Raw genomic sequence first — 14,660 nt, forward strand, 5'->3', positions numbered from 1 at the left:
GAGACAAGGGTGCGGGAGATTAGTTGTGTGGGCAGTGTGGGTGGGGCTTGGGGGCGGCTGGTGAGTACTGCGGGGGAGATCTTGGTTTGGAGTTTTCTACAGTCTTGCAGTCTTGCCCCCGTTGGGTAGAATCACACTGCTCGCCTTTGTACAAGAAACGGTGTCTCCTGAGGCAAGGAAGGAGCCAGGATGGCCTGGGCTCTGAAGCTGCCTCTGGCCGATGAGGTGATTGAATCCGGGCTGGTGCAGGACTTTGATGCTAGTCTATCCGGGATCGGCCAGGAACTGGGTGCTGGTGCCTATAGCATGAGGTGAGTGAGATTTTCCCAGACCCTGCACCTTCTGAATAACAAAGGCAGGATAGAGAATAAGGGAGGAAAAGAGAGAGAGGTGTATAGAGTTAGAGAAGCTCTCAGTGGTTAGAGAAAACGAACTTGTTTCTTTTGTTGTTTTGAGTAGTGAGTATTGCGGTAGAAAGGGAAAAAGAGATTACAGGCAGTGTCAAGAATAGCCCTTGATTAGCAACCAGATGAATGTTGAGAGGCTTTCGTGCCAGTGTGGGTGACTTGGAGACTGTTGGTGTGTGTGCGCGTGTGGATAGGTTGCACTGGACTTGTGTGAAGAAGAGGCCACATTGAACATGTGAGAGATGTTTAGGGAGTTGGGGCTTAATGATGAATGTTGGTTGACTGCTTATTGGGAGGAAATGTGAAACCTTTAATGCAGAAGTCCACACATCTGTATCTTAACCTGCTTTCAGGCTTTACTCAATTCTAGGGTTTCTGACTTTTGAAATATAAGCTGTGAAATGAAAAAGTGTCAAAAAGAACTCTTAGATGCTTCTAGACCTTCATGTATCAAGCCAAATGTTGATAAGAAATAAAAATCTCCTTTGAAAGCAACATAAGCCTCCCATGTAATATATTTGCATGTGTTAGCTACTTCATTCCCCCAATATAGTTTGTTTCATTTACAAGATGTGTAAGAGCCATGTCTGGAAATGTTGAAACATCTGCTTCTTAATGTTTGATGGAATATAATTGGGTTTCCAGATGCATTGTAAGGCTTAATCTAAATGAGTCAAAGAGACTTTAGAATTTAGCACTTTAATTAGGTTTATGAGTTTATAGTGGGAGGATGCCTTTTATGGGGAAAATGGACAAATTTTGCATTCTGTTAGTGAGCTCCTTTGAGAGTTAATAAAAGTGAACTTCCTTTCTTTAACTCTGCTAAGCCAAAGTGGAATTTCCTCACTGAAGTAAAATTATGAATTAGAACTTAGTACTTCATCTTCAGGAATCTTTGCTTACAGTTTAAAATAATAAAGGCTATCCTTGAATGCATATTTTAGTGATTTTCAGGGAAATTTGAGTTCTGTCATGCAGTGCTCTTAGCCTTGAGAAATTTAACTCTAATTTTGTCTGTCCTTGTTTACATAAGTCTTACCATAAAAACAGAGATTAACTTGGTCTGAAAGTAAACGTCTTGACCCTGAACTTGCACGTCAGTATGTGACATGATAGTTGACAATTTATGCTGTTGTTCCTGTAAAGATTACTGCTGCAAAAAGTTTAGTTTTGTCTAGGTTATCAGAGTTAAGAATGGAGATAATTAAATGTTAACAGTACTTGTTATAAAAATAGTCTGACATCAACAAACATTTGGGTATCAACTATGTGCTCTCTCTGCCATGCAACTTTCCATTTATGAGTGCCTTCCTATTCATATCCTTAGTGGTCCTCAGAAGTATTAGTAGAATGGCTTGCATATTTATACATTTGGAATTTTTTTCCAAGATCAAATCGACAAGAGTTTTCAAACATCACTTTATGTTTTCTCAACAGCGCAATGTGCAAAAATTTTTTTCTTTGCTCTCTTTCACCTTGCTCTTTTTCATGCACTTTACTGCTGTCATGATTCTCTTGTCTCTTACACACATTTAATCATTTGCATTAATTTGTGTTAATTAGATACTAAGTTAGTTCTCAAACTTTAGTGTTTATGAGAGTCATCTGGAAACTTGTAAAAAATAGTTTACAGCGTCCCATCTTTGGTGATTGTCTGGGGCACAGACCAGAAATCTAATTTTTATTTAAAATAAATTATTTTATTTTTGGCTGCATTGGCTCTTCGTTGCTGCACGTGGGCTTTTCTCTAGTTGCGGCGAGCGGGGGCTACTCTTCCTTGCGGTGTGCAGGCTTCTCATTGAGGTGGCTTCTCTTGTTGTGGAGCGTGGGCTGTAGGTGCACGGACTTCAGGAGTTGTGGTTCGCTGGCTCAGTAGTTGTGGCTTGAGGGCTCTAGAATGCAGTCTCAGTAGTTGTGGCGCACGGGCTTCGTTGTTCCGCGGCAAGTAGGATCTTCCCGGACCAGGGATCAAACCCACGTCCCTTGCATTGGCAGGCGGATTCCCAGCCACTGCGCCACCAGGGAACCCCTGATTTTTAAAAAACAAGTTCTTAGATGATTTTGATGCACATAGTCCAGGGACCACATTTTGAGAGACACTGATTGGAGGAGTTTTTATACTCAAAGACAATGATTCTTTGCTCTCCCTGTTTCTTTTTTTAACTAAACCTGTGATTATTTTTCCTAAACCTTTGTTAGGGAAAAATTTCTCTTTTTGACAGCAATTTGTTTTGTAAAATATTTTCCCTAATGTATTTGTTTTACCTTGATTTGCTTACTTCTACTGCATCTTATAATGGTTTTGTTTCACATCTATTGGTTTATATTTTATAAAAATTCATCTTAGCTGGATTCCTGTTTTTGATTCTTGATCTGCCATTGCATTCAGTGATTGTATTCTTTTCATAAGTGATCCTTTAATAGTCTCCTTACTTTTATCCTTACGTTTTAATACATGGCACAAACTTTATATTTAAAATAAAGCAAATTCCATGAAAATACGCTGAGTGAAAGAAGCCAGTCACGAAAGACTACATATGATTCTGTTTCTTAGAAGTGTACAAAATAGGCAAATCTATAGAGACAGAAAGTAGATTAGTGGTTGACTGTAGGAGAGGAGGGAATGGGGAGTGACTGCTAATAGGTACCGGGGTTTTTTTTTTGGGGGAGGGGGGCTGATAAAAATTTTTTTAATTTAAAGATTGCATAACTCTGACTACAGTAAAGACAATTAAATTGTACACTATAAATGGGTGAATTGTATGGTATATGAATTGTATCTCAATAAAGCTATTATTAAAAGAGTAAACATTAAAATTTTCTTAAAACTTTTTTCTTTCATTTTTTTGAGGTTGAGGTGGAATTCATATTACATAAAGTTAACCATTTTAAAGTGAACAATTCAGTGGCATTTAGTATGTTCACAGTGTTGCACAACCACCACCTCAGTCTAGTTCCAAAACATTTTCATCACCCCAGAAGAAAGCCCTATACCTGTTAAACAATTGCTCCCCATTTCTCCCTCCCTCCTCTCCTTGGTGCCCAGTAATATGCGTTCTGTCTCTATGCATTTACCTATTCTGGATTTCACATAAATGGAATCATATAATGTGTGACTTTTTGTATCTGGCTTCTTTCACTGAGCCTAATGTTTCCAGGGTTCATCCGTGTTGTAGCATGTATCAATACTTCAGTAATTTGTTCCTTTTTGTGGCTGAATAATGTGCCATTGTATGTATATATCACAATTTGTTTAACCATTCATCCACTGATGGACGACTATTACAAATAATGCTAACATAGCACTATGTTTATAAAGAAAATGTTTATAAACATTTGTGTTCGAGTTTCTGTGTAGACATTTTTTAATTGAAGTATAATTGACGCATAGCACTGTATTAGTTTCAGGTGTGCAACATATTGATTCCACATTTGTATATGTTGCGAAATGATCACCACAGTAAGTCAACGTTCATTACCACACATAGTTATAAAATTTTTTTTCTTACGATGTGAACTTTTAAGGTTTAGTCTCTTAGCAGCTTTAAAATATGCAATACAATATTGTTTTTGTTTGTTTGTTTTGTTTGTTTTTTTTGCGGTACGCGGGCGTCTCACTGTTGTGGCCTCTCCCGTTGCGGAGCACAGGCTCCGGATGCTCAGGCTCAGTGGCCATGGCTTACGGGCCCAGCCGCTCTGTGGCATGTGGGATCCTCCTGGACCGGGGCACGAACCCGTGTCCCCTGCATCGGCAGGCGGACTCTCAACCACTGTGCCACCAGGGAAGCCCAATATTGTTAACTATATTCACCATGCTGTACTAGACGTATGTTTTCATTTCTTTTGGTTATATACCTAGGATTGGAATTTTTGAGCCATATGATAATGCTACACTTAACTTTTTAAATTTTATATAACTTAAAGAGTTTTTCTTGTTTGTTTGTTTGTCTTTAAAGAGCAGTTTTAGGATCATAGCAATATTGAAAGGAAGGTATAGAAATTTGCCATATACCTCCAGCCTCTACACATGCATAGCCTCCCCTGTTATCAACATCTTCCACCAGAGTGGTACACACTCTGTACCTACATTGGCACAGCATAATCACCCAAAATCCATAGTTTATCTTAGGGTTCACTCTTGGTATTGAATGTTCTGTAGGTTTGGACAATATATGCTGACATGTATCCATCAATGCAGTATCATCCAAAGTATTTTCACTGCCCTAAAAATCCTCTGTGCTCTGCTGATTCATTCACCCACCACTACCCCAACCCCTTGCTACCATTGATCTTTTTATTGTCTCCATAGTTTTGCCTGTCTATAATGTCATATAACTGAAATCATACAGTATGTAGCCCTTTTCATATCTGCCTCTTTCACTTAGTAATATGCATTTGACGTTCCTTCATGTCTTTTTCATGGCTTGATAGCTCATTTCTTTTTTGTTTTTAGCACTGAATAATATATCATTGTCCGTATGTATCAGAGTTTATCCATTCACCACTGAAGGACACCTTTTTTTCTTTTAATAAATTTCTTTATTTTTGGCTGCATCAGGTCTTTGTTGCTGTGTGCGGGATTCCTCTAGTTGCGGTGAGTGGGGGCTACTCTTCGTTGCAGTGTGCAGGCTTCTCATTGCAGTGGCTTCTCTTGTTGCGGAGCATGGGCTTCAGTAGTTGTGGCACACGGGCTTAGTTGCTCCATGGCATGTGGGGTCTTCCCGGACCAGGGCTTGAAGCCATGTCCCCTGCATTGGCAGGTGGATTCTTAACCACTGTACCACCAGGGAAACCCTGAAGGACATCTTGGTTGCTTCCAAGTTTTGGCATTATAAATAAAGCTGTTATAAACATCTCTGCGCAGATTTTTGTGTGCAGATACTTTTCATCTTCTTTGGGTAAATACCAAGAAATGGCATTGCTGGATCATGTGGTATGAGTATGTTTAGTTTTGTAGAAAACTGCCACACTGTCCTCCAAAGTGGCTGTACCATTTTGCATTCCTACCAGCAATGAGTGAGAGTTCCTGTGTTACTCCACATCTTGTCAGGATGTGGTGGTGTCACTGTTCTGGATTTTGGCCATTGTAAAAGGTGTGTAGTGTATGCTTAACTTTTTCCAGAACTGCCAAGCAGTTTTGCACAGCAGCTGAACCATGTTACATTCTCACCAGCAATGTACAAGGGTTCATACTTCTCTACATCCTTACCAACATTTGTTGTTTTCTGTGTTTTATTAAAGTCATCCTAGTGAGTGTGAAGTAGTATCTGTTATTATTTGTTCTGCATTTCCTTGATGACCATGATGTTGACATCTTTTCATCTGCTTGTTGGCCATTTGTATATCTTCTTTGGAGAAGTGTCTCTTCAAGTCCTTTGCCCGGTTTTAAATTGGGTTGTTGTCCTTTTGTTGTTGAGCTGTAAGGGTTTTTTATATATTCTGGTTACTAGATCATTATCAGATATATGGTTTGTAGATACTTTCTCCCATTCTGCAGGTTGTCTTTTCACATTCTTGATAATGTCCTTTGTTTGATTCACAAAAGTTTAATTTTGATGAAGTCCAATTTATCTATTCTTTTTGTTGCTTGTGCTTTTGATGTCAAATTCAAGAATCTGTTGCCAAATTCAAGTCTTGGTGATTTACCCTGTGGTTTCTTCTAAGAGTTTATAGTGTAAGCTCTTATGTTTAGGTCACTGATCCATTTTGAGTTAATTTTTGTATCTAAAGTGAGGTAGGGTTCCAGCATCATTTGTTTGTATGTGGATATCCAGTTATCCCAGCCGTATGTTCGTTTCTCATTGAATGTTCTTTGTAGCCTCATTGAAAATCAGTTGGCCATACATGTAAAGATTTATTTGTGGACTCTATTCTGTTCCATTGGTTGATATGTCTATTTTGCCAGTACCACACTGTTTTGATTACCATAGCTTTGTAATAAGCTCTGAAATTGGGAAATGTGATTCCTCTTATTTTGTTTTTCTTTTCCAATATTGTTTTTTGCTATTTAGGGCCTCTTGTAGTTCCATACAAATTTGAGGGTAAGCTTTTCTGTTTCTGCAAAACATATCATTGGAATTTTGATAGGGATTTCATTGAATCTGTAAATAGCTTTGGGAGTATTGCCATCTTAACAATATCGAGTTCATCAATCCATGAACATGGGATGTCTTTCCACTTATTTAGGTCATCTTTAATTTCTTTAAGCAGTGTTTTGTAGTTTTTAATGTACAAGTCTTTCACATCCTTGGTTAAATTTATTCCTACATATTTTATTCTTTTGGATGTTACTGGGACTGCTTTTTTCACTTAGCATAGTGTCTTCAAGGTTTTGCTCAGTGTTTGTTTCATAAAATGGTGTTAAATTTTGTCCAGTGCCTTTTCTGTTGAGATGATTGTGTGGGGTATTGAATTGAGTGATTTCCTTATCTGAACTACCCTTACATTCCTGGGATAAATCCCACTTGGTCATAGTTTAGAATCATTTTAATGTGCTGTTGGATTCAGTTTGCTAGTATTTTGTTGAGGATTTTGTTTCTTTATTCATAAGGGATATTGGTCTGTAGTGTTCTTTTCTTGTATCTTTTTCTGGCTTTGGTATTAGGATAATGTGGCTTCATAGAATCTTAGGAAGTGTTCCTCCTCTTACCTCTTTCTCTCTTTTTTTGGAAGAGCTTGAGTAAGAATGGTGTTAAGCCTTTATTTACTTATTTTTTTTTAAAGTTTATTTATTTATTTATTTGGGTGTGTTGGGTGTTTTGTTGCTGTGTGTGGGCTTTCTGTAGTTGCAGCGAGCGAGCGGGGGCTACTCTTTGTTGTGCACAGCCTTCTCATTGCGGTGGCTTCTCTTGTTGTGGAGCACGGGCTCTAGGCACGCGGGCCTCAGTAGTTGTGGCACGCAGGCTCACTAGTTGTGGCTCCCAGGGTCTAGAGTGCAGGCTCAGTAGTTGTGGCGCACGAGCTTCATTGCTCTGTAGCATGTGGGATCTTCCCGGACCAGGGCTTGAACCTGTGTCCCTTGCAATGACAGACAGATTCTTAACTACTGTGCCACCAGGGAAGTCCGTTGTTAATTCTTTAAATGTTTGGTAGAATTTACCAATGAAGTCATCTGGTCCTAGACTTTTCTTTGTTGAGAGGTTTTTTATTATTGATTCCATTGCTTGTTAACAGGTCTATTGAGATTTTTAAATTTCTTCTTGAGTCAGTTTTGGTACTTTGTGTGTTTCTAGAAATCTGTTTTATCTAGATTATCTAATTTGTGTGTATATAATTATTCAGTGTTTTCTTATAATCCTTTAATCTCTACAAGGTTGGTAGTAATATCCCACTTTCATTTCTGATTTTATTTATGTGTGTCTTCTCTCTTTTTTTCATTGGACAGTGTAGCTAAAAATTTTTCAATTTTGTTTATCTTTTTAAGGAACTGATTTTTGGTTTTGATCCTCTGCTATTTAAAAAAACAGTATTTATTTACTTATTTGGCTGTGTTAGGTCTTAGTTGTGGCACATGGGATCCTCGTTGAGGCATGCGGCATCTTTCGTTGTGGTGTGTGGGTTCCAGAGCACACAGGCTCAGTAGTTGCAGTGCGTGGGCTCTCTGGTTGTGGTGTGCAGGCTCTAGAGTATGCAGGCTCAGTAGTTGTGACACATGGGCTTAGTTGCCCCGCAGCATGTGGGATCTTGGTGCCCCATCCAGGGATCAAACCCGTGTTCCCTGCATTGGAAGGTGGATTCTCAACCACTGGACCACCAGGGAAGTCCCCTCTACTATCTTTTAAATTCTCTATTTTTTCCTGCTCATCTTTGTTATTTCCTTCTTTCTGCTAGTTTTGGATTTAGTTTGCTCTTTTTCTAGTCCCTTAAGATGTAAAGTTAGTTTATTTGATTTGAGGTCTTTCTTCCTTTTTTATGTGGGCATTTACAGCTATAAAATTCCCCTTAAGTACTGCTTTCACTGTGTCCCATAAGTTTTAGTATGTTGTGATTTCATTTTCATTTGTCTCAAAGTATTTTTAAATTTCCCTAGTGATTTCTTCTTTCATCCATTAGTTGTTTAAGAGTGAGCTTAAAAAAAAAACAAAAAACTGAGCTAATTTCCATGTATTTGCAAAATTTCCAGCTTTCCTTATTTTACTGATTTCTAGCTTTCTTCCCTTGTGTTCAGAGAAGATAGTTTGTATGATTTTGATCTTTTTAAACTTACTGAAAATTGGTTTATGGCCTAACGTGGTCTCTCCTGGAGAATGTTTTATGTGTCCTTGAGAAGATAATATATTCTGCTGTTGGGTGGAGTGTTCTGTATATGTCTGTTAGGCCTGATTGGTTTATAGTGTTGTTCAAATCATTTGTTACCTTATTGATATTCTGTCCAGATGTCCCACTCATTATTTAAAGTAGGGTATTGAAGTCCTCAATGATAGAAATGTCTATTTATGTCTTCAATTCTATCAGTGTTTTAGATTCTTATTTTGGGGGGCTCTGTTGTTTGGGTGTGTACATGTTTATAGTTATTCTATCTTGATAAATTGGCCTTTTAAATCAATATAAAATGTCTTTTGTGTGCATCTCTCTTTTTTTCTTTGTGTCTCTTGTAACAATTTATGACTTAAGTTCTATTTTGTCTGATACTTGTATAGTCACTCCAGCTTTCTTTTGTTTACTATTTGCATGGAATATTTTCATTTTTTTTTCATTTTCACCCTATTGTGTGTTGTATCTAAAGTGAGTCTTTGTAAGCAGCATGTGGTTGGCCTTTTTTTCTTACATCTTTTCTGCCAATCTGTGTCTTTAATCGGTCAGTTAACCCATTTGTACTTAAAGTGATTAGTGATAATGAAGGACTTACTTCTGCCATTGATGGTTTTCTATATGTCATATCTTTTTTTGTTTCTCAATTCCTCCAATATGGCCTTCTTTTGTGTTCGATTTTTTTCTATTGTACCATTTTGTTTCCCTCTTCATTTTCTTTTTTGTATATTTTTAAAGTTACTTTCTTAGTGATTACTCTGGGGATTACAGTTAATATCTTGAGTTTATAGCAATCTAATTTGAAATGATGCCAACTTAGCTTCATGAGCATACATTAAACTACATTTATTGTGGTCATCATTTTGCAGTATGTATGAATATCAAATCATTATGTTGTATACCTGAAACTAATATAATGTTGTATATCAGTTATATCTCAATTAATAAAAAAGAGCATACATTAATTCCATTTCCCCTCTTTATGTTGTTATTGTCACAAATTACATCTTTATGCATCATGTACCTGTTACTGTAGATTTATAATTATTATTTTATGCATTTGTCTTTTAAATCATATAAGAAACAAATAGAGGAGTTACATACCAAAAATACGGTATACTATCGTGTATTTATATAAACTTTGTAATGATCTTTTTTAAAATATGAAATCATTAAATTTAATTTTATTTTATATTGGGGTTCAGTTGATTTACAATGTTGTGTTTCAGGTGTACAGCAAAGTAGTTTAGTTATACATATACATATATCCATTCTTTTTCAGATTCTTTTCCCATATAGGTTATTACAGAATATTGAATAGAGTTCTCTGTGCTATACAGTAGGTCCTTGCTGATTATCTGTTTTATATATAGTAGTGTATATATGTTAATCTGGAACTCCTAATTTATCCCTCCCCCGACCTTTCCCCTTTGGTCACCATAAGTTTGTTTTTGAAGTCTGGGAGTCTGTTTCTGTTTTGTAAATAAGTTCATTTGTGTCATCTTTCTAGATATCATATGATATTTGTCTTTCTCTGCCTGACCTACTTTGCTTAGTATGGTAATCTCTAGGTCCATTCATGTTGCTGCAGATGGCATTATTTCATTCCTTATTATGGCTGAGTAATATTCCATTGTGTATATGTACCACATCTTCTTTAACTATTCCTCTGTTGCTTCCATGTCCTGGCTATTGTAAATAGTGCTGCAGTGAACATTAGGGTGCATGTGTCTTTTTGAATTATGGTTTCCTCTGGATATATGCCCAGGAGTGGGATTGCTGGATCACATGATACTTCTATTTTTAGTTTAGGAACCTCCATAGTGTTCTCCATAGTGATTGTACCAATTTACATTCCCACCAACAGTGTAGGAGGGTTCCCTTTTCTCCACACCCTCTCTAGCATTTATTGTTTGTATACTTTTGATGATATAATGATCTTTATTTTTTTGTATGACTTTGAGTTACCACTCAGTATTCTTTCATTTTAGCCTTTCCCTTTCGTTTCCCTTTAGTATTTCTTATAGGGCAGGTGAACTGGTGATGAATTCCCTTAGCTTTTGTTGAGGAATGTCTTGATTTCTCTTTTATTTCAGAATTCTTTTTTTTTAAAAAACATTTCCCACGTATGGCTATTTATTTATTGGGTCTTTATTGCTGCATTGGGTCTTTGTTGCTGTGTGTGGGCTTTCTCTAGTTGCAGCGAGCGGGGGCTACTCTTCTTTGCAGTGCACGGGCTTCTCATCGTGGGCTGGCTTCTCTTGTTGCGGAGCACGGGCTCTAGGTGCACGGGCTTTAGGCGCATGGGCTTCAGGTGCATGGGCTTCAGGCACATGGGCTTCAGTAGTTGTGGCATGTGGGCTCAGTAGTTGTGGCTCGCAGGTTGTAGAGTGCAGGCTCAGCAGCTGTGGTGCACAGGCTTAGTTGGTCTGCAGCATGTGGGATCTTCCCAGACCAGGGCTCAAACCTGTGTCCCCTGCACAGGTGGATTGGCAAGTGGATTCTTAACCACTGCACCGCCAGGTAAGTCCTATTTTAGAATTTTCGGTTGATAGTTTTTACCTTCAGCACTTTAAATGTATCATCCCCGGCCTTCTGGCCTCTATGGTTTCTGATGAGATATTGGCTGTTAATCTCATTGAGGGTCCCTCATATATGATGAGTTACTTCCTTTCTGTTGCTTTGAATATTCTCTTTGTTTTTCACCAGTTTGAATGTAATGCACTTGGTGTGGAATTCTTTAGATTTATCCTGTTGAAGTTTGTTGAGCTTCTTGGATGTGTAGATTCATGCCTTTCATCTATTTGGACTGTTTTTGATGATTTTTTTCTTTAAATTTTTTTTTTTTCCTCTTTTCTTCCTGGGACTCCCAGAATATGTGTGTTCATACATATGATGGTGTACCATAGACCCTTTACACTCTGTTCATTTTTCTTTTTCTTTGTTTCTTTTTTGGTCATGCCACACAAGATCCTAGTTCCCCAACCAGGGATTGAACCTGCACCCGCTGCAGTGGGAGCATGGAGTCTTAACCACTGGATTGCCAGGGAAGGTCCTCTTCATTCTTTTTTTTTTTTTTTTTCATTCTTTTTTTAAAAATTTTATTTAATTTTAATTATTTAAAAAATATTTATATATTTATTTATTTTGGCTGCACTGGGTCTTAGTTGTGGCATGTGGGATCTTTTAGTTGCAACATGCAGACTTAGCTGCAGCATGCAGACTCTTAGTTGCTGCACGTGGGCTTCTTAGTTGCAGCATGCGGACTTCTTAGTTGTGGCATGCGAACTCTTAGTTGCAGCGTGCATGGGGGGTGTAGTTCCCCAACCAGGGATCAAACCTGGGTCCCCTGCATTGGGAGCATGGAGTCTTACCCACTGGGCCACCAGGGAAGTCCCTTCATTTTTCTTTGTGCTCCTCAGCCTGAGTAATTTCTTTCTTTTTTTTTTTTTTTGAAGCAGAGTCTCAAAGAGATATTTATACACCCATGTTCATGACTGCACTATTCGCAATAGCCAAATATCAGAAGTTACCCAAGGCTCCATGGACAGATGAATGGATAAACAAAATGTGATATATACACACTACTATATATAAAATAGATAACTAATAAGGACTTACGGTATAGCACAGGGAACTCTACTCAATACTCTATAATTCAGCCTGAGTAATTTCAATTTTCCTGTTTTCAAGCTCACTAACTCTTTCTTCTGCCTGGTTGAATCTGATATTGAACCCCTCTAGTGAATTTTTAATTCCAGCTATTGTACTTTTTTGTACAGAATTTCTGTTTGGTTCCTTTTTATACTTCCTGTCTTTCTGTTGCTATTTTGTACTTATTCATACATTGTTCTCCTGGTTTCCTTTAGTTATTTGTCCATGGTTTCCTTCAGCTCTTTGAGCATATTAAAGACAGTTAACTTAAATTTTTGTCTAGTAAGTCTAGTATCTGGGCTTGCTAGAGGATGGTTTCAGTCAATTTCTTTTTTCCTGTGAATAGGCTGTATTTTCCTTTGTCTTTGTATGCTTCATAATTTTTTCTTAATTGAAGTATAGTTAAGTCCCTGTGTTACGCAGTAAATCCTTGTTGCTTATCTATTTTATTTATAGTAGTTTGTATCTGTTAATTGCATACTCCTAATTTATCCCTCCTTACTCCCTTTACCTTTTGCTAACCGTGAGTTTGTTTTCTATGTCTATGAGTCTGTTTCTGTTTTGCCTATAGATTCATTTGTATTATTTTTTTTAGATTCCACATATAAGTGATATCATATATTTGTCTTTCTCTGTCTGATTTACTTCACTTAGTATAATTTTCTCCAGGTCCATCCATGTAGCTGCAAATGGCAATATTTAATTCTTTTTTATGACTGAGTAGTATTCTATTGTATATGTGTGTGTGTGTGTGTGTGTGTGTGTGTGTGTGTGTGTGTTTGTATATCTACATGTATCATACCTTCTTAAACCAATCATTTGTTGATGAGTACTTGGGTCCTTTCCATGTCTTGGCTATTGTAAATAGTGCTGCATGTATCTTTTCGAATAATAGTTTTTGTCTTTTCTGGATATATGCCCAGGAGCAGGATTGCTGGATCTTATGGTAGCTCTATTTTTAGTTTTTTGAGGAAGCTTCATAATTTTTTCCACAGTGGCTGCACCATTTACATTCCCACTAACAGTGTAGGAGGGTTCCTTTTTCTCCACACCCTCTCCAGCATTTATTGTTTGTAGACTTTTTGATGATAGCCATGTGTTTGTGTATCTACATGTATCATACCTTCTTAAACCAATCATTTGTTGATGAGTACTTGGGTCCTTTCCATGTCTTGGCTATTGTAAATAGTGCTGCATGTATCTTTTCGAATAATAGTTTTTGTCTTTTCTGGATATATGCCCAGGAGCAGGATTGCTGGATCTTATGGTAGCTCTATTTTTAGTTTTTTGAGGAAGCTTCATAATTTTTTCCACAGTGGCTGCACCATTTACATTCCCACTAACAGTGTAGGAGGGTTCCTTTTTCTCCACACCCTCTCCAGCATTTATTGTTTGTAGACTTTTTGATGATAGCCATTTTTACTGGTGTGAGGTGATACCTCATTGTGGTTTTGATTTTCATATCTCTAATAATTGGCAACATTGAGTATTTTTTCATGTGCTTGTATGCTTTGTAATTTTTTGTTGAGAACTGGACATTTTGAGTATTGTAATGTGGTAACTCTGGAAATCAGATTCTACTCCCTTCTTAGAGATTACTGTCATTACTGGATGAAAGCTGCAGTTGTCTCTAAGTTTAGTGACTCTTCCAAACTAGTTTTGCAAAGTCTATATTCCTTGCTGTATATGGTCACTGAAGTCGCTTCTGTTATCTCCACCCCATCAGTGACTTGACAGAGATTTCCTTAAATGCCTGGATCCAATAAGAAAAGACAAGGAAAAAAGAGAGTGTTCTCTTTTTTTGAATCTCTTCGTCTCACTTTGTTAGGGAAGCCACTTCAGCCATGGGGGTTGAAACAATGGTGAGCCTCTTTGCCAACTCCTCAGCAGTCAAAAGTGGTGATCAAGACACATAACCTTGGGAGTTCCCTGGTGGTCTAGTGGTTAGGATTCTGGGCTTTCACTGCTGTAGCCTGGGTTCAGTTCCTGGTTGGGGAACTGAGATTCTGCAAGCTGTGTAGTGTGGCCAAAAAAAAAAAGGAAAGAAAGAAAGACACATAACCTTTATTTTTGGAGGACAAGATCCCTATTGTCCACCCTAGCACCAGCAAGCTGCAACAGGATCTTGGGCTGTTGTTCCCACTGCTGCCTCCCATGGGACTGGGAGCTGGAGGATGATAGGTGCTATGCCAAATGCTGAAATTAAATAAAATTTACCAGCCTCTTTCTTCATCAGGCACTCCCTTGGATGCTGAAAGTGTTGGACTGGATTCCAGAGTTTCAAAGTAATTACTCTAAGCATTTCTTGCCAGCTCAATAGCTCTTTTGGTGAAAGGACCAATTCCTAGA

General features: G+C 37.8%; 1 protein-coding gene across 3 annotated transcripts in view; it reads left to right on the plus strand.

Annotated features, from left to right (window-relative positions):
- Positions 1-6: 6 nt before the first annotated feature.
- The window catches only part of TFCP2 (transcription factor CP2), a 53,037-nt gene continuing 38,383 nt past the window's right edge, over positions 7-14,660 (plus strand). For all 3 annotated transcript variants that reach the window (XM_024736917.1, XM_024736918.1, XM_024736919.1), the window contains exon 1: positions 7-311. In XM_024736917.1, the coding sequence (XP_024592685.1) occupies positions 190-311 (122 nt within the window). In that variant the 5' untranslated portion in view covers positions 7-189. The remainder of the gene's footprint in view (positions 312-14,660) is intronic.

This window comes from Neophocaena asiaeorientalis, unplaced genomic scaffold, assembly GCF_003031525.2.
Source record: "Neophocaena asiaeorientalis asiaeorientalis breed wild unplaced genomic scaffold, Neophocaena_asiaeorientalis_V1.1 scaffold134, whole genome shotgun sequence".
Lineage (NCBI taxonomy): Eukaryota > Metazoa > Chordata > Mammalia > Artiodactyla > Phocoenidae > Neophocaena > Neophocaena asiaeorientalis.